Source organism: Lissotriton helveticus, chromosome 3_1, assembly GCF_964261635.1.
Source record: "Lissotriton helveticus chromosome 3_1, aLisHel1.1, whole genome shotgun sequence".
Taxonomy (NCBI): Eukaryota; Metazoa; Chordata; class Amphibia; order Caudata; family Salamandridae; genus Lissotriton; species Lissotriton helveticus.
The window spans coordinates 715,152,485-715,173,226 of record NC_136061.1 but is presented as its reverse complement, the minus strand read 5'-3'; the positions used below and the strand labels follow the sequence as shown (position 1 = coordinate 715,173,226).

Below are 20,742 nucleotides of genomic sequence, written 5' to 3'. Positions count from 1 at the left end.
TTCAAAATATGCAGACGATACGCTGCTCGATGTCAGGAATCCCGAGACGCAACTATCAGCAGTCTTGCGAGAGGTGGTTCTGTTTGGCTCGCTGTCTGGCATAGGAGTCAGTTGGAACAAGTCACTTATGTTCCCGCTTACCCCAGCTACAAAACAATTCGAACCAGAATATCCTATACAATTGACTACGGACTCCGTAAGATACTTGGGGATCCGATTACACACGGATCCGGAAGTAATACTAAGGGAAAACTATGGCACGGCAATCTCTAAATTAGAAGATGATATTGACGGATGGATAACATTGCCGTTGTCACTTCTGGAGAGGGTGGCACTTATGAAGATGGTAGTGCTGCCACGTCTACTATTTTTGTTCTGTAATATACCCATGGTATTGTCCACGCATTTTTTCGCGCAGTTGCAAACTTTAATGGTGCGTCTTGCCTGGGCGGGTAAACAACCTTGAGTTACCTGGTCCATACTTATACGAACCTATGGGGCGGGTGGGCTGAACGCTCCGGACTTGGAGCTATATTACAGAGCGGCACAGGCTGCACCTGAATATCATTGGATACATGGCCCGGGGGACTGACCTCATGTCCGCATAGAGGCAATAGTGGCGGACCTTACCCCGCTACCTGCGATGCTGACACTCCCTCGAGATAGGTGAACCAGTCTCCTTGACTCCCTGAATGCAGTTGTCCACGCTTGGCACCACATGATGGAGGCACAGGCGTGCAGTCTACTCTTTGCTCCGGCGGCGGCGATAGAATGGGCCTACTGGCTGTCCCCATGTAAGGAGAGGGCGGTGAGGCTAGCGCTGAAAGCCCTGAATATAAATACGATAGGAGACATGTTTGTGAAAGGCATCGCCCGCACTTGGGACCAGGTGGAGGCAGGCGAAGTTGGTGGACAGATGCTGGAGAGGTTCCACTACCATAGCGTCCGACATGCGCTTAGGGCACACCTGGGGGAGGAGATGGAGGAGCCACAAACTGTGAATGCCTTTGAATACGTGATTAAAGCCAAATCCCCCGCCATACTCATAGCTAGACTGTATTCTATAATGCCAACGGAAAGGACGGCAGACCATGCCAAGCCGAGACTGGCGTGGCAAGCGGACCTCCGCAGAGATTTGGATAAGGAAATCTGGCGCTACTGCTGCACCAGTACTAGGCGTATATCCCTCAATGGTAGGCACCGATTAGTTCATTTCAAATGCCTGAACAGAACATATGACACGCCGGACAGGCTCCACAGATGCAAGCTGAGGGATAGCCCTAACTGTGAGCGATGTGGTACAATGATAGCAGACTTCCTTTACGTAGCATGGCACTGTCCGGGGATACAAGCTTTCTGACAGGAGGTGTATGGGTAGGTCAATAACACCACGGACTGACACTGGCACCTGTTCCCTTACTGGCGATATTAGGATACTCCAAATCCCTGCACCCGACACATAGACGGTTGGTTGATATGGCCTTCTTGCTGGCGAAGAGATGTGTAGCTGTGAGATGGATGAAGGGCCCTCCCCCTAGACTGTCACACTGAGTCAGGGAAATGATGTATTGCTGTACACAAACGGAACTCTATAGCGAAATGCTACCCCCCAGAAATAGACCCAAAGACTTTTGGTCTTGTTTTATAGAGCACAGACAGGCGCAGAGAAACTCAAGGGATACAGCATTCAGCCATGGGCAGAACTTGAGAGCAATTCAGCGCTGGCGTCCGATCCGCTATGGGGGGGAGAAGAGATACTGGAGTCCGTGGGTGTTTGTTGTTAAGTTTAAAAGTATGGCAGAATTCACCTCCGTCGGGTTCTCGAATATTCGGGAGCGGCCGTTGACTTCCACCTGTAATCTGGCAGGATACAGCATACCATACTTTAATCTCAGGTTTCTGAGTGCTGCCTTAGCTCCAAGGAACTTTCGCCTGGCATCCTGAACCATGGCGGTGACGTCAGAGTATAAAGATAGCTTGGAACCCTGCCAGGATAGTTCACCCTTTTCAAGAGCTAATCGCAATGCGGAATCCCGGTCTCTAAAGTTCATTATTTTTGCAATAATGGGTCTGGGGGGCAGCCTGAGTTGGGTCTTGGACCAAGTGACCTGTGGGCACGTTCCACCACAAAGCCAGGGGTGAACTCCTCTTTGCCGAATAGGTCAGTTAGGATAGTCTCCACCAGATTGTCCGTACGCCCAGCGGCCGTGGACTCCGGCACGCCCACGAGGCTGACGTTGTTGCGGCGACTTCTCGCTTTCAAGTCCTCGTTTTTTATCACAACATCTTTCAGGATCCGTTCCATGCGATAGATTGTCTTTTAAGGATTGCGCCATACAGTCCTCCAGATCAGACGTACGGGACTCTACCACATCCAGACGCCGATCGTGTACCTGTATCTTAGCCCCAAGGCTGGGCGGAATCGTCCACCGGTGCTGCGGGTGCCTGACCACCTGACGCCATGTCGCCAAGCTCACCCTCATTTGATTCCACTGTTTTCTTTTCAAAGGGGAGTAGGCGCTGTTTAAGGTCTTTGCGGCCCATGCCGCAGGAGCATTGGGGGGACTATTGTAGGCAACTGTTGGGTTTGGGTCAGGGGGGCCTCTCGATGGAAGGTGACCTGTAGGCTGACTAACTACCGTATGGGCTCAGTACTCCACCACCGTGCAGCCTGGACCGCGCCTGCAGCAGCAAGTCGTGCGGATAGTATAAACTAGACAGCTCACGGCCAAGTCTCTGGGTGGTCCGCAGCTCCCCACAGTCACTGGGCGAACTGACAGTGCGCTGAAAAAGTCCCCCGCGCCCCCTTGAACAGCGCAGTTATTCGGCCCACTGGGCCAGTCCAGAGTAGTCATGCAGGAGCCAGTGCACGTCCTTTTGGCGTCGAGGTGCACCAGTAGCTTGCTGAGCAGGGTAACCTATCAGGGCAGTATTAGAGCCTGTTGGACCAAGCTGGTGACTCCAGGTGGGGGCAGGATTTTTTGTAGTGTGCAGTTTTCCCCACATCAGAGGAACCGGGGGGTAGTGTAAGGGGGGGTAGTGTAAGGGGGGGTGGCCCAGTGCGCCCCTAGGCGCACTACGCGACCCCGCGGTTCTGGCCTGCACAGCGTATTCAGACGCCAAGGTGCAGGCCCTCTTCCCACTGTCTCCTTGTCTCACGTCTCCCAGGGTCAGGCGCTCACTCTGCATCGGAGGCCCTCGCAGTTCTCGTGACGCCCGTCACTGCCCCGAGCCTGGTCCCGGCATCATGCAGCCGCCCCTGCCACTCACCGCACCGTCCCCGTCCGGGCCTCCCGTTCCTCCTTGCTCAACGACCAGGATTGTAGATGCGCGCTCCCGTCAGGCCGCCATCTTATGGAGCGCGACTGCTGGCAATGGGTGTTATTTCCCCTTATATCGTTGTCTACAGGCCAGCTCACGGGTCAGCAACGCCACCAGGATGTTACACTCCGTTCCGCCGGCTGTCACTATGTTAATTACCGCATTGAAGCCCGGGAAGTGCTTGGATGGTTACTTCGACCGCGAGAGCTCTAGCTCAATGCGGCCATTCCGGTCGACGGCTAAGCCACGCCCCAGCCAGATCTCAAATTTACATTTAATTATGACACACACCAGGTAGACTACCTAGACGTTACCATTAAGTGCTTGGATGATCAATTATACACCACCCTTTTTAGAAAGCCAACCGAGCGTAAAACTCTGCTCGAATACCCCAAGGGCACTCAGGGATGACCTCCCGTTTGGCCAATTTCTTAGGATCAGGTGCAACTGCAAGTTTAAAGAGGACTTCTTCCAGGAGGCCGAGATTCTATGCAAAAAACTTACATCAAGGGGTTATCCTAGGAAACGAGTGAGACGGGCCATGAAAAGAGCATGGTACGCCCATCGAGAACAGCTAGTCCAACCACAAGAGAAGGAACCATTAACTAGGATTACTTGTGTCACTACATTCAGCACAGTTAGCAATAAATTGTCCAAATTAAAAAAAGAAACATTATTCAGGGCTGGACCCAATGGAGCTCAACACAGGAACCCGACTGTTCTCATTTAAGAGAGGGCGCAACCTAAAAGATCACCTAGTGAGGGCGTCCACTGTACAACACGATTCAGGCATGTTTCAATCTACTGCCTATTCTTGGGCATTATAAATGTAATCACTGCATGGCATGCGACTTCACAACCAATACAAAAGTATTTGATTATGACAATTGTAAACATGTGTTGAAATCATTCACCAACTGCAATTCCAAAAACGTAATCTACTGCATTGAATGCCCCTGTAAACTACTCTACATTAGCCAACCAACCCAGCAGATTAAAACCCGGATCTCCCAACACAGAATCAGAATCTGCTGCAAGGTTGTCACAGCACCACTTGTAGAACATTTTCTTGAACATGGACACTCAGAAAACGATATGACGTGGCAGGTGATAGACAAGCTGCTGCCCAGTAAAAGGGGCGGCAACCAACAAACCACACTGAATCGTTTGGAATGCAAATGGATTTATAATTGCAAAACCATTGAGAGAGGACTCAACACTCTTGATGAGTGGAACACATGCATATGACACTATGTAAAAAAATTGGCTGTGCTATATCTGTTAACACCTGACAATGGACTTCAGATCCTATGCATGAATCACGTTATGCGATGCCACAGCCATAATGAGCTTTTTGCTTTAAATGTGACCTTTAAAATGCCCCTCCTAATGAACACTGTGTATTAGGTGGCCCCCAATAATGTGCACACTATCTACTGTAAATATTTTATAATTGTAAACAATTGACCCTGTATGAAACAAGATATGCGAAGCAAGTGCCACAACCCTTTAGTCTGCTTTAAATGCGCCCCTTTAAGATGCCGACCCTTATTGATGGCCCAAATTGCATATTAGGTTGTTAACACTATTATGCACAGGGAGCGCTTAGCATAGCATATGTGCATATGACCGATAGAAATCACCCCTTGCGCATCCCTTCGCTATATGGACACCAGAGTCATTACCCATGCACTGAATATTGAGCATGCGCAGAAAAAATACTGTCTATCGGGTTTTGCCCGACCAGTTTTACAGGGCGCACTCACAGCGCAGGCGCGGGAAACAGGTCCCCTGCGCATGTGCCGCCGTAACAGGAAGTGAATTTAGGGCTGCCTAACGCTACTCGACTTCCTTTAACCAAGCAGTAGACGAGTGAAGAGAGGAAATGCAGGATACTAATCACGGCCACGGACTGCTGCGATTAAGTAAGTGTACTCTGCCCCATGCGAGATAATGCTTGACTCTCCCTGCCTTCCAAGTTCTAAATTCGTTTTTCCACTTGTTCCCAGCTCCCGGCAGGACTCTGTGTGGCACATTGGTAATTGTATTGTGCTCCTAATTAATACTCACTTTTATGGTAAACGCTATTGAAGCTGTTGAGTGTGCCTAAATTATGTTTTTTAATCATAGGTCGTGGCGCTCAGCAAAGATCCCCTTAATTAACCTGAGCACCACGGAAATAATTACCTTGATTCACAAGTAAGCACTGTAGAGACTGGTTAAGCCTGATAATTGTCTCCAGTAAGCAGACACTAATTGATCTCCCTGTCTCAGAACACAGAGAAGGAGTAGTTTCTGTCCTGTAACTCCAGTTCTGTAGTAGGGGTATCTCTGTTATAGTCATAATCTAGTGAATAGACCCGCCCATGTGCGTGGACCCCGGAGCAATCAAAAATAATCTCTTAAGGTGTCGAAAAATGCAGAACTGCACAGACACTTAAGAGAGAATTAAAGACAGATAATGCAGCCTATATCCACAGGCTACACTGTCCAGTACTTCAACTAGAAATTCCACCAAAAATCCACAAACAGCAAAGCCTGTCCAGATTTCCCTTGCTTAAACAGCAAAAACCCTCTGGAATGATAGAGAGGAAGACATGGACAGACAAGCCCCATAGGTTGCCATTATGTGGCTCAGAACAGGATACTGTGCCTTTAAGAGAACTTTCCAGAACTTCACAGTATCCCAGAATGCACTGCAGGTCCCTTTTACTTTCAGTTCTTTTTGAAGGCGTAACACGCCAGACCTGTAGCATCCCTTACATGCATATCTCTCTCCACCGGGGAGGAGGGAGAGCGCTTATGACTATAACAGAAATACCCCTACTACAGAACTGGAGTTACAGGACAGAAACTACTCCTTCTGTAGTAGGGGATCTCTGTGTATAGTCATAATCTAGTGAATAGAATGGCAAGCCCATCCCCACACCAAAGCGGCGGTGGAGAAAAGAGAAATAATACCACTATTGTGCGAACAGATTTCGCAGCGAAGCCTGCCCAACCTGAGCGTCTGCCCTGGCATCAGTGTCCAGGCAGTAATGCTTAGCAAAGGTATGGACCGACTTCCAAGTGGCCGCCTTGCAGATTTCTGCAATTGGAACATTACGGAGCAAAGCAGTCGTGGCAGCTTTGCCCCTGGTGGAATGAGCCTTAGGTTTACCCCCTAAGGTCTTACCAGCTTTTTGGTAACATAATTGTATACAGGACACAATCCACCTAGAGATGGACTGTTTAGAGGTAGCAAGACCCATCCTGACTGATCCATAATTGATAAACAATTGGTCTGACCTACGAATATCCTTGGTTTTATCCAGATAACATTTCAACACCCTCCTGACATCCAGGGAATGCAGGGACCTTTCCGCTGGAGAGGAAGGATTCTGAAAAAACGTAGGTAAAGTTATGGTCTGGTTAACATGAAAGTCAGATATAACTTTTGGAAGAAATTTAGGGTGAGTACGCATAACAACCTTAGCAGCATGAAATACAGTATAAGGTTCTTGGCAACACAAAGCCTGAAATTCACTCACCCTGCGGGCCGATGTAATGGCCACGAGGAACGCCGCCTTCGGGGACAGGTGCTGCAACAAAGCCTTATGAATAGGTTCAAAAGGCTCCTTCATCAATCTGGACAGCACCACATTCAATTCCCATGAAGGCGAAGGAAGCCGGACAGGAGGGAACACTTTCTTCAAGCTTTCCAAAAAATCTTTGATCACAGGAAAGAAGGAAGTCTGTGAAGGGCATTTCCTGTAGGCAGTCAGCGCAGCCAGATGAACCTTAATGGAATGGACATTAAGGCAAGACTGCGCCAGATGTACAAGATACGGAAGGATGACATCTTCCTTACACGTCGTTGGGTCATAGTTCTTGGACTTGCACCAGATGCAAAACCTCTTCCACTTGTAAGCATAAGAAATCCTAGTGGAAGGTCGCTTAGCCTCCTTCAGTATGTCCATGCAATCTTCTGGTAGATTCAGATGGCCATATTGCACTATCTCAGGAGCCATGCCGCCAAACTCAAAGACGAGAGGTTGGGGTGCAACATCTGCCCCCCGAACTTCGTGAGAAGGTCCGGCCTGCACGGCAGCCGTATGTGAGGAAGGAGAGACCGGTGAAGCAGGTCCGTGAACCACCACTGTCTGGGCCATTCCGGAGCAATCAGGATCATCCGCGTCCTGGACTGGGACAGTTTAATGAGTACCGCCGGAATCAGGGGAATGGGTGGAAAAGCGTACAGAAAGCTGTTCGACCAGTTGATCCATAACGCATTCCCCAGCGTCCCCGGCTGGTAGCACCTGGAGGCGAAGTCTCGGCATTTGCTGTTTTCGGAGGTGGCTAACAGATCTACGTCTGGAGTCCCCCACCTTGCGAAGACTTCTCCTAGCACTTTGTCGTTTATGACCCATTTGTGGTTTTCCTGAATCAGTCTGCTCAGTGCGTCTGCCTGAACATTCTGCACACCTGGTAGATGGGTGGCTGTCATTGTCAGTCCTCTGGCCAGAAGCCAGTGCCAGATCGCCTGCGCCTCCTGCGTCAGAGTGTGCGATCTCGACCCCCCCTGCTTGTTGAGGTAATACATCGTGGTCGTATTGTCCGTCTGAACAAGCAAAGAGTTGGTCCGGAAGGACGGATGAAAGGCCTTCAGTGCCAAGTGAACAGCTCTGAGTTCCAGGAAATTGATGTGGTACGTGGACTCCGCTGGGGACCACGTCCCTTGAATCTTTAAGTCTCCGGAGTGAGCCCCCCAGCCGTGGAGAGACGCATCCGTCACGATAGTCTGTGTGGGAATGTCCTTGTGGAAGGGAACCCCTCTGAGGAGATTCTCCGCTGAACACCACCACTTCAGAGACTGAAGAGCATGCAGAGACAGTCGTATCTTGTCGTCCCAAGATCCTTTCCTCTGATCCCACTGATCCTCCAAGCACTCCTGCAATGGTCTCATGTGCAGCCGTGCGTGTGGCGTGAGGAAGATACAAGAAGCCATCGACCCCAGTAGAGAAGACACCGTCCTCACTGTTGTAGATGGAGCGGTCATAAGAGCCTGAGCCTTCCAAAGGAGTGATAATCGTCTCTCCTCCGAAGGAGACACGCTTGCCGACAGCGTATTGATGGAGGCTCCCAAGTACTGAATGCACTGGACCGGAGTCGGGACAGACTTGGACATGTTGATGTGCAACCCCAGCTTGTTCAAGAGAACGCACGTCTTCCAGGAGTTAGCTTGAGCTTCCGAAAAGGAGGAGGCCTTGATCAACCAATCGTCCAGGTACGGGTAGACAAACACCTTGTTCTTCCTTAGGTGTGCAGCTATCACTGCCATGCACTTCGAGAATGTTCTGGACGCAGACTTCAGCCCGAATGGCAGTACTGTGTACTGATAATGATTGCCGCCGACTTGGAATCGCAGGAACTTCCTGTGTTTGTGTGCAATGGTCACATGGAAGTACGCATCCTGTAGGTCTATAGCACATAGCCAGTCTCCCTGTTGCCGCTGAGGATAAATCTGATGCAACGACAGCATGCAAAACTTCTCTCTGTGAATCTACTTGTTTGCTTGTCGCAAATCCAGAATGGGCCCGAACTCGTTCTTGTCCTTCTTGCGAACCAGGAAGAACCGGGAGTACAGACCTCTTCCTCTTTGAGACAGAGGTACATCTTCTATCGCCCTTCTCCTTAACAGGATATCTGCCTCCGCCTGGAGCTCGCGCAGTTGAAACTGCGAGCTGACCGGTGGAATTGATGGAGGCGGGCTGGTGAATCGAAGGCTGTATCCATTGCAAACTATATTCAGCACCCACTTGTCCCGAGTAATTTTTCACCACTCTGCCAGAAAAAATTTAACGCTTCCCCACACCGGAGCGGGTAACGGATGTATGGGAAGTAACCGCTCAGGGTCGAGACCCGGCCGCGCCCTTGTTCGCTGTAGAGGACTGCTGACTTCCTCTACCCTTCTGGCGCTTCTGGAAGGGCCTCCGGAACTGCTGCTGTTGTTGCTGCTGCTGTCCCGAAGCCTGTCCTCGCCCTCTGCCCTGTGCCCCGAACCGTCTCTGGAACGGGCGGTAGGCTTTCTTTTCTTTGGGCTTCTCCAAGCCCACAGCCGTCAGAGTCTCGGCCTCCGCTTTCATGCGGGCCATCTCATCGTCCGCATGCTTGCCGAACAGGGTTTCCCCCGAGAAGGGCAGATTGGCCACTCGCTGCTGGGCCTCCGGCTTGAGTGACGTGAGCCTGAGCCAAGCATGGCGTCGCTGGTTGATCCCATGACAGTACCCATGGGCCGCCAAAAGAGAGACATCAGCGGCCGCGCTGATGACCTGGTTTGAGACCAGCATCAATTCCTTCTGGATCTCCAGGAAATCCTCCCTCCTATCTCGTGGCAGGAGTTCCGTGAACTGCTGGAGGGATTCCCACAGGGCACGATCATACCGTCCCAGCAAAGCCGCATCGCTAGAGGCCTTCATGGCTGTAGATGCTGTCCCACATGCCTTCCTGCCAGCTGAGTCGATCCATCGGCTCTCCTTAGCCAGAGGCACGGTAGAAGACGGAGAGGTAGAGTGTTGTTTCCTGGCTGCTGTCACTATAACGGAGTCCGGAACAGGGTCAATCCTCAGAAAAGCCGGGTCGGAATCCGGAGCCCTTTATTTCTTAAGAAGACGAGATGGAGCGGCTTTCGTCACTGCAGGTGTGAGGAACAGCTCCTCCGCTGGTTCTACCAATCCTGGAACGAGCGATAGTAGAGGGCGAGACAAATGCTTCTTGTGAAGTGTCTCAAAAATCACAGACGTCGTAGGTGTTGGAGCTGTCACCGTGATTCCCAATTTTGCTGCACCCCTCAGGAGAACATCCTGGAACGTGCTGATGTCATCCACCCTCGTCCCCGGGGAGTCTGACAAGGTCAGGGAGTAGGACCTGGTTCTGGAAGAGTCCGTGCGGGACCGTGATCCGCGCCTCCTGTGGCGCCGTCTTGACCTCGTAGAGGATCTGTGACGACTGCGCAACCTCCCTCTCTCCGTCCGGAGCGGGATCGTGACTTCCTTGGCTTCGGTCGCCCTGCCGGTTCCACCGGGACGGGTGACCTTGGCTTGGTTGGGGCCCTCGGCCGAGGGGTCCCCTTAGGAGGAGTAGGAAATCGTGGCAACGGACCTGTCCTCGGAGGAATCGGAGGAGGCTTGTCAGCCGGCAACTGAGGTTGAGTTTGAGGCCGAGGTTGAGGAGGAGGCGGAAGTGGCGGCAGGGTGGGAGCCCGCGGAGGAATGGAGGAGGCGTAACTGTCTTCGGCCTAGCAGGGGTATACACAACAGAGTACACCGAGCCCGGCGACCCGCCCTCCTTACTAGGCAGGGACTTTGGAGAGCCTCCCAAAGGCACTTGACGCTTGCCAGATTTACTCCTGGCGCCAGAACTCCTTCTGCGCCTCCTCGGTGTCAAAGAACGGTGACCGGATGGCGAGCGTCGGCCCCTCGACGTCGAGCTACGTCTCCTTGACGGCGAGCGCCTATCCCTCGACGGCGAATGCCTTCGCCTCTACGGCGACCTTCTTCGCCTCGACGACTACCTCCTATGCCTCGACGGCGACCTCCTACGCCTCGACGGCGATCTTCTCCTCGACGTCAAGGATCCCCTCGACGACGACCTTCTCCTCTTCGCAGACGGTGAGCGGCGGTGTCGCCTCGACGGCGAGCGCCGACGCCGGGCCTCTCGACGTCGAATACTCGACGACGCCGCCGACGAAATCGTCACCGGAGACTTCGACGGCGGTCTGTTCAGTTCCCTTGATGCCGAGCGTCGATGTCGCTTCGACCCAGAGCCCTGGGGAGACGGGGAACAGACTGCAGTCATCCCTCTCGACGTTGTGGTCGGTGCAATCGACGCAGATGGAGAATGGGGACGTTTGCTGGTCTTCCTGCCCCTGGGGAGCCCCCCAGAGGCCTCAGCATGGGCAGAGGAAGCCCCTCCAGACCCACCTTGCGCCTACAGCCTTCTGGCCTCCAGGCCCTGAAGTCTGATCTTCATTCTATCCCTCAGGGTCCTGCCAGAAAAGCCCTGACAAATGTCACACTCCTCTGGGATATGAGAAGAGGGCAGGCAGATGATACACACCTCGTGTGAGTCCGATTTGGCCTTCTTCCTGGAGCACTCTGGACATTTGTCTAATAATGCAGGCATAATTCAATCAAAGAGTGCACCAAAAGACAAACAGGAAGAAAGACCACCAAAGTACTTCAGAAAAGCACTCAAATAACTTTGAAAAAGTGAAAAAATCACCAATAAACCCTTGAAAAGGGAGAGCTCAATGCTCCAGGGTCCTGCTTGCAGGAGCCGGAAAAAAGAACTGAAAGTAAAAGGGACCTGCAGTGCATTCTGGGATACTGTGAAGTTCTGGAAAGTTCTCTTAAAGGCACAGTATCCTGTTCTGAGCCACATAATGGCAGCCTATGGGGCTTGTCTGTCCATGTCTTTCTCTCTATCATTCCAGAGGGTTTTTGCTGTTTAAGCAAGGGAAATCTGGACAGGCTTTGCTGTTTGTGGATTTTTGGTGGAATTTCTAGTTGAAGTGCTGGACAGTGTAGCCTGTGGATATAGGCTGCATTATCTGTCTTTAATTCTCTCTTAAGTGTCTGTGCAGTTCTGCATTTTTCAACACCTTAAGAGATTATTTTTGATTGCTCCGGGGTCCACGCACATGGGCGGGACTATTCACTAGATTATGACTATACACAGAGACGCCCTACTACAGAATGAATAATCCCTGAACTACAAAAGCGGTGTGTATGAGACCTAACTGTTCTGGTCTCTCTTTATGTAAGAAACAAACCCTCCCTTTTTTCTTTAAAAAACAGTTTAGCAAGCATTAACCGGAAGAACAAACAAGACTAAATGCATTCTCCCGCATAACATATCTATCCCCTGACTGAATCCAAGCCAAGCAGTACCAACTACTTCTCATAGCGGAGTACCAACTACACTCCCCATTAACTGGGCCTTAAAAGAGTAATTTCTACAACATCTATAAACTCTAAATGCGCGACCCTCGGCTCACAGTACCTGAAAGGGCACCCTGCGCGTCCCAGACACGATTGCCAGGTGATCATGTAAATTAAATATTTAAATATGTGAACAATGTGCATGCAAACTATGCCTATCATGTCACTGGGAGCACTAAGTCACTATGCTAAGAATATACTGAATAGGGCTAAGTGCTAATTTAACTTACCTTACTCCAGTTTCAGGATGCTCACCCTGTCCTGATGATGATCTTGACTAACTAAAGATCGAAACGTCGTCGACCCCTCCCCCCCAAGGAAAATCCCCCACCACATTGTACATATCTCTGTGGATAACCCCTTGTTGTTTGTGTGACGTTTTGTCTATTTTCACTTTTTCACTCAAGTCACGATATGCACTTCGTCACTCATGTGAGCACCTGAACGTATATCTGCATGTTGAAAATATGAAATGATTAAAATTTCACATGTTGTCCTACATGTTCTGCTTCCAGACTGATCAAATTTAAGTAATTCCTTTCGCTTTTCAGGACCTAATTAGGCCACCCGTGAACCACTGTTTTCCTAAAATACTTTACAACACCAGGTTCACTTTATGGGGTACCCTTGTTTTCTTAAACTATAGTTTTTGGTATGGGGCAGTATGGGAAAGCCTGCACTATCCAGGGACGTGCAGATGAGCTTGCAGCGTACTTACAGTGTTGATGCAGCTGTGTGGAGAAGCTTGCAGTCACAAAAGTGGTAGCCTGCATCGTTAACTTTAGCGTGGACTGTACCATATTGCAGCATGCAAAATAATGAAGGTGAGCAAACTCCCAGAATTAGACTCTGCAGAATTCTGTGGAGTTCCATAAAAACTCAGCGAGATTGCATGCAGTGTGCCAGAGTGCAGCTACTCTAGTTGGTCTTGCTGCAGCTCAAGTATCGAGTGACAGCCTTCCTACTGTGAATGCTCGCAACCGCCTGATTTCGAAAAATCTCGCCGGCTGTCCATCTAGAGAGCAGAAATTGTGATCGGGGGCATCAAATCACGCTCGCCATTTTCCCGTTCTGGAGCTGTGCGCAAGAAAAGATTCTGCCACGTAGCGTTTGCCGGAGTTTGGCCTGAACTCTGCATTAGTAATGCAAAGTCATCACAATTTCGCCTATTCCGTGGACAGAACAGAATATTTCACCCAACCCTAAAAATAATTAGTAAAGCTTCTAGAAAAAGACAATGAAATATCTAGAATTTTTGAGAGATCAGCTCCGCAGTGCCTCTGTAGCCTGCCCACCTCCTTGTTCTCTGATGATTGACGCTTCAATGTTGAAGCCTGAAATTGAGCGTGCTTAAATTATTTTTATAAAGAGCACATTGCTGACTGACTTGCATTTAGGCACAAAACAGATAAAGTGGAGCAGCTTGACAGCAAATGTTAAAACATGATGATCTGAACAGAAATGCAATTTCATGAATTTCGACCTAATACAATGTTGCTCTAATATTTTGGGAAGGTTGAAAGTATCGAAATATTCTGACATTACCACATAGTGAAAGCATTGCCCACCAAAAAAGGCTGATAAAAGGCTGAGAACAGAACTATCCAGCATTGTTCGTTACAATAGCCCTGTAGGCATGGAATAGGTACAGACTGCATACTCCACCACAGTCCACGCAGCTGAGATAAACAGCCAAATAATTGGTTTTTGCAATAAGTATTTGAAGCATCAAAAATTAGAGCAGGCTGGGATCTAGAGGCTAAAGTATATTTTTCGCACCCAAGACCTGTGGGCTCAAATCATCATTACTTAAGTGAGCTTTCCGCTGGCGGCTGACACATAGTGACAGGGGTGAGGCGGGTGGAGGGAGCTTGGGTGGTGGGGATCATGGGGGGTGGTAAAGAGGGAACACGCTGGTGGGGGCGCATGGTGGGAGAAAAAAAGTTAGGTAAAACTTACTTGCTGCTTCTGCTGCCTGGGAGCTCCTCTGCTTCCTGGTCCCTACAGATACTGAGACAGCAGCAGACTCCCCATCCAATCCCTGCGCTGCTCTCATGTCACATGAAAGCAGTGCAGAGATTAGTCTGAGCTGGCTGCTTTGATGTTCCATTCAGGGAATCTGCGCTGTTTATCCAACCTGGCTGTACAATACAACCAGGTTGTAGAAACGTAACAGGGAATGTCTGTTTGGCCAGTCTAAGACGGCCGACCAAACAGACATGCACAGTTAGTAGTGCAGATCACTCCACCCCGTCCCATCAACTAGCCCCGCCCATGCCCACTGACTCAGCCAGCAGCCGAAAAATAAAACAATGTTGTTTTATTTTTCGGCTGTTGGCTGAGGCAGTGGGGCAACGCTCCTCCGCCATTGAGGAGCCGCCGCCGCCCCCGGAGCCTTTGTGTTTCGGTGACTTGAACAGGAGCGCCTAATTATGATTCTGTTCATTTGTGTGTGCCATGCATAGTGCTATTCCTGCAGGATAGGAGAGAGAGCAGGTATGAGTCACCAGCCGCCCCTGCTCACCTCAACTAAGTCGTTCAGAGGTCTTCCAGGCACTTTACCACTGACGTCAGACAGCAGCAGACCGATTGCTCGTGGGCACAAGAAGTTAAAGAAGCTGAGGCTGCAGAACGGGTTGGGGAGCAGAGTCCCTCGTGCTACTTCCTGCTTCCCAAACCTGCCTTTGAAAAGACAGCAGAAGCAAATGAAGTGGAGAGTGAGAAACCGAGGACAAGGAAGGAACTGCCTTCTGTCTTACTGTGTTCGGACTATGAAATTAAGGACTCTGGACTGCGATTTAACACAAGCATTGGCAAAGCAAATGGGTCTTGTCTACGCAAGAGCTAGTGGCTTTGCTAATACCTATAAACAATATAGTACAGCAGTGAGGCTGTTCAGCATGACTAAAAGTTAGGTCAATCACCCTGTCATGGTCCTTATTTTCAGGAGCGAAAGGGAGGGCTGAATAGGCAAGCAAGGACAGGCGAAATGAGTGAGTATTTGAGCAAGCAATGACTGCAGGGAGGGTTAGGGTAAAGAAGACGGGTGAAATGAGTGAGTATTTGAGAAAGCAATGACTGCAGGGAGGGTTAGGGTAAAGAAGACGGGTGAAATGAGTGAGTATTTGAGCAAGCAATGACTGCAGGGAGGGTTAGGGTAAAGAAGCAACACAGAAAAAAGTACCCTAAGCAATGGACAAATCAATTTGTTCTTAGTACATTCGCCAGGAAAGAAACAAAGTGGCGCATGGTACACACTGATCAATTAAGAGACAGTAAAGATTGACCGTGAAGCCAAAGAATGGTACGCAGTGGGGGGGCTCCAAGCCTTTTATTGTAAACATGTTTCGCAAGCATGAGCGCATGCGCCGTCACAGGCTTGATGTAAAAAGCATATGTACTTTACAGTGTAGAGTATAAATGATACAGTATCCTTTTGAATATTCACAAGCATTTTCTCAAATGGCACATACTTCAGTTAGTCTTGACAAACCAACATTTATCAGTAGTTACATTATCTATGATAGACTAGTAAATAATATTACAGCTCAACACACTCCAGACAGGTGCAGTGCATGTGCGTATATTCAGAATTTTGACCAAACCTTGCGGTCTTCTCTGATTTGTGAGAAACGGTTTTGCGGGCGGTGTTGCGGAATCGTGGGAATTAAATGGAAAGTACCAGATTAATGCTGATGAAGTAGAAAATAAAGAGTACCTGGAGAATAAGTTTAAAAAAAATAAGAAAATAGCATACAAATTGGTTTAGATTATCATGATATGTGACATTGTAACTGCATTAATGACACGCCAGGTAACTGCATGATGAAGACACGCTAAACAATTAAACATGATTTTGAGGCAAATTGAAAACACTGTATTAAAGACTTATTTGAAACGTACCTTCGATGACTTACTGGAGGATTTCACATTCTGTAACGTCTTTTTGTGATATGCTTTACCATTAACTTTTATTTTAGTAACAGATGTAGCTCCCTTTCTCGATTTATTCTCGCGAGAAATAACTGTGAGCTCAGGGTACATTTCCAAAGCACTCTTAAATAAAAAGAAAGTTGAAAATAATAGTTTTTAGAAACAGTGTGACTGTACGCGTATTAAGGTACACACTACAAAACTTTCCAATTCCAAACTAAAAAAATGGATCACCGCAACATGATTAGCTTTCATGACACACATTCATAAAACCATATTTCAATCAATGGAAACAGTGACACTTGAGGTTTTCTAACAGCATAACCCCATAGAAACTCAGAGCCAGGTAGTGACAGATCTAAAGACATCTAACCACCCGCAAATGCTTGCCAAAAGAAAGAGCAATGACTTGAGTGTTTATCATTGAAATCTAATTCAGTTGATATCCTCTATTTTCTGTATTATATTCTATAGAAAGTGAAAGCGGTTCAACTGCACATGCTGGTATCTGGTGACACTGAGGTCGTAAGTACAAGTTACTCGTAAAAACTCGTGTATAAAAGTAACATTGAATTCAGAAAGAAATGTGAGATGGCCTAACAGTTGAAAATAGCAAATAATATTTCTACTGGTAAACATACAAGCATTAAAAAGCCAATAGGTGTATTGTATTGTATTGTATTGTAATTGCATTTATATAGCGCTTACTACCCCTGACGAGGCGTCAAAGCGCTTTTTCGGCGGGTAGCACGCTACTCCGGGACCCACAGAGGATTAGTGTTGAATTAGTATAGTGAAACATGCAAGTACATTTTAAGTGGTGGATAGGTTAGTCAGTTATTTGGATTTGGAATTATAGCAGAAGGATAGATGAAATATGAGGTAATTTCAGTGGTGTATATTAGTCTGTTACTTGGAGTGAGAAGGATAGCGGATGGATACAAGGAGAAGAAAGATTTGCATTCATATAGCACTTGTTACCCCTGATGGGTGTTGAAGCGCTTTTTGGCGAGTAGCACGCCACTCCGGAACCCATAAAGGATTAGTGTTGAAAATTAGTATAGTATAAATATGAAGTAATTTGAGTAGTAGATATGTTATTCAGTTATTTGGGCAGTATATTAGTATAGTTGAATATGGAACATGGAATTTGAGAAGTGAACATGTTAGGCTGTTAATTTTTATAGAAAAAAGGATAGTGGAGGGATGAAAGAGTGAAGGTTTTTTTTTTTTTTTTAATGAGAAAAAGGGCAGCATTTCTGTCCCTAGTCCCGATCAGTCTCGAACAGGCCCAAACAGGCAACTACCCGTGTCCTCTCCACCCTTAACAGGCCCAAACAGGCAACTACCCTTGTCCTCTCCACCCTTAACAGGCCCAAACAGGCAACTACCCTTGTCCTCTCCACCCTTAGCCTCGACGCCCGGGCTAAGACGCCCTAAGCCTGGCCTTTTTTGTAGCCCTAGTAATCAGGTGACCCCTTCAGCCAATGGGAACCCTAGCCCTAACATTATCCAATCACAACATTAGCCCTAACTTCTAGAACCAATAGGAGACAAGGACCTTGCAGCCAATCTTAACCCTAGTCCAAGCACCCAATCAGTTCAAAAACCCTGATCTCTACGTCCAGTAAAGGCCCTAGCCCTACCACTAGTCCCAATCCAAGTCCAAGCAGCCAATGGTACAGGTAGCCCTAGTCCCTACTTCCAATAGCAAGCCTAACTCTACTCTTAGTCCCACACCTGGTCCAACAACCAATCACACCAGAAGCACTAAATAGCTACTTCCAATTGAAGTTCTAACCCTAGCCCTAATCCCACCCTACTCTCAACAACCAATAACATAGGAAGCCCTAGTCCCTACTTCCCAATAGAAATCCGAACCCTAGCCCTAGTCCCAACCCTGCAATGATTAAATCACAGACCGAGAAACCAGTCAGAACCCTCAAATACCCAACCAATGAGGATACACCAGATACAACCACCAATCAGTGAACAGATGTGCCAACCACCAGCGCACCATATAAGGTCCCAGCAACCTCAGACAAGGTTTGCTGGCCAGGGAGTTGGAAGCTGCTTGCTCCTGTTCAGAATCTCCTAGGAGACAGACAGGCTCAATCCACAACTTTGGACTTCAGCAGGTAAAGGCTTCACTAACTCGAAATCTAACAATACTGTTTGAATAAAGCTTTACTCCCCCTGCTGGCCAAAAAACGAAGTGCACAGGCCCCAGTAAATACAGCTCACAGAAGCACCCTCTGATGTAGAAAATCCCTGTTGCTAGGGGGGGGGGGCAGGGGGGCTGGCCTCACTGGCTTATGAACACAAAATGGTGGCTGGGGGTGCACTGTTTGAGCACACAGGTCTAAGCACAGAGCAAAGGAGAAATTTGGAGGGAAAACAGATTTGTCACCAAGGAATTAGAGGGACAAACTACAGAGGTTGGACTGCAAATCCCACAATTCAACACACTAAATGAAGGCAATCATGGGCAAGGAAAACCACACATTTAAAACAAAACACAGTTGATAAAATATGCAAATTACAGGCAGGCTAAAACTACAATTTTTAACTGTAACAACCACAGGCATAGACAGTAAACACAGAAAGTGAAAATCGTTTTTTAAACAACTTTTTGTCTTGGGAAGAGACAGCACTAGTCTGTCTCCTTACCACTTCCTGGACTCTGCTCAAAGCAATCTGGGGCACATGTGGGCTGCAACTCACAAGATGGAGGAGAATGATTTGGGATGCACCCAGCAAGGCCTTCAGGGGCCTGGCCAGGTGTGAGAGGAGGGCTCAGACTTGCCTGGTAGCTGAATAGCCAATGGTCTGCTGGCCTGGGGGTGGGGTTTGGGCAGCTGCTTGCTCCTGTTCAGAATCTCCTAGGAGACAGACAGGCTCAATCCACAACTTTGGACTTCAGCAGGTAAAGGCTTCACTAACTCGAAATCTAACAATACGGTTTGAATAAAGCTTTACTCCCCCTGCTGGCCAAAAAACGAAGTGCACAGGCCCCAGTAAATACAGCTCACAGAAGCACCCTCTGATGTAGAAAATCCCTGTTGCTAAGGGGGGGGGCAGGGGGGCTGGCCTCACTGGCTTGTGAACACAAAATGGTGGCTGGGGTGCACTGTTTGAGCACACAGGTCTAAGCACAGAGCAAAGGAGAAATTTGGAGGGAAAACAGATTTGTCACCAAGGAATTAGAGGGACAAACTACAGAGGTTGGACTGCATATCCCACAATTCAACACACTAAATGAAGGCAATCATGGGCAGGGAAAACCACACATTTAAAACACAACACAGGTGATAAAATATGCAAATTACAGGCAGGCTAAAACTACAATTTTTAACTGTAACAACCACAGGCATAGACAGTAAACACAGAAAGTGAAAATCGTTTTTTAAACAACTTTTTGTCTTGGGAAGAGACAGCACTAGTCTGTCTCCTTAACACTTCCTGGACTCTGCTCAAAGCAATCTGGGGCACATGTGGGCTGCAACTCACAAGATGGAGGAGAATGATTTGGGATGCACCCAGCAAGGCCTTCAGGGGCCTGGGCAGGTGTGAGAGGAGGGCTCAGACTTGCCTGGTAGCTGAATAGCCAATGGTCTGCTGGCCTGGGGGTGGGGTTTGGGCAGCTGCTTGCTCCTGTTCAGAATCTCCTAGGAGACAGACAGGCTCAATCCACAACTTTGGACTTCAGCAGGTAAAGGCTTCACTAACTCGAAATCTAACAATACTGTTTGAATAAAGCTTTACTCCCCCTGCTGGCCAAAAAAACGAAGTCCACAGGCCCCAGTAAATACAGCTCACAGAAGCACCCTCTGATGTAGAAAATCCCTGTTGCTAGGGGGGGGGGGGCAGGGGGGCTGGCCTCACTGGCTTGTGAACACAAAATGGTGGCTGGGGGTGCACTGTTTGAGCACACAGGTCTAAGCACAGAGCAAAGGAGAAATTTGGAGGGAAAACAGATTTGTCACCAAGGAATTAGAGGGACAAACTACAGAGGTTGGACTGCAAATCCCACAATTCAACACACTAAATGAAGGCAATCATGGGCAGGGAAAACCACACATTTAAAACACAACACAGGTGATAAAATATGCAAATTACAGGAAGGCTAAAACTACAATTTTTAACTGTAACAACCACAGGCATAGACAGTAAACACAGAAAGTGAAAATCGTTTTTTAAACAACTTTTTGTCTTGGGAAGAGACAGCACTAGTCTGTCTCCTTACCACTTCCTGGACTCTGCTCAAAGCAATCTGGGGCACATGTGGGCTGCAACTCACAAGATGGAGGAGAATGATTTGGGATGCACCCAGCAAGGCCTTCAGGGGCCTGGGCAGGTGTGAGAGGAGGGCTCAGACTTGCCTGGTAGCTGAATAGCCAATGGTCTGCTGGCCTGGGGGTGGGGTTTGGGCAGCTGCTTGCTCCTGTTCAGAATCTCCTAGGAGACAGACAGGCTCAATCCACAACTTTGGACTTCAGCAGGTAAA

The 20,742-nt window shown here is 48.6% G+C and overlaps 1 protein-coding gene across 3 annotated transcripts in view; it reads right to left on the bottom strand.

The window, feature by feature from the left end:
• The window catches only part of QSER1 (glutamine and serine rich 1), a 1,012,913-nt gene that overhangs the window by 150,893 nt on the left and 841,278 nt on the right, over positions 1-20,742 (bottom strand). For all 3 annotated transcript variants that reach the window (XR_013608715.1, XM_078680856.1, XM_078680858.1), the window contains one exon: positions 16,206-16,358. Coding sequence is in view for 2 of the 3 variants with exons in the window: in XM_078680856.1 (XP_078536982.1) it covers positions 16,206-16,358 (153 nt within the window). In the remaining variant the exon portion in view is untranslated. The remainder of the gene's footprint in view (positions 1-16,205; positions 16,359-20,742) is intronic.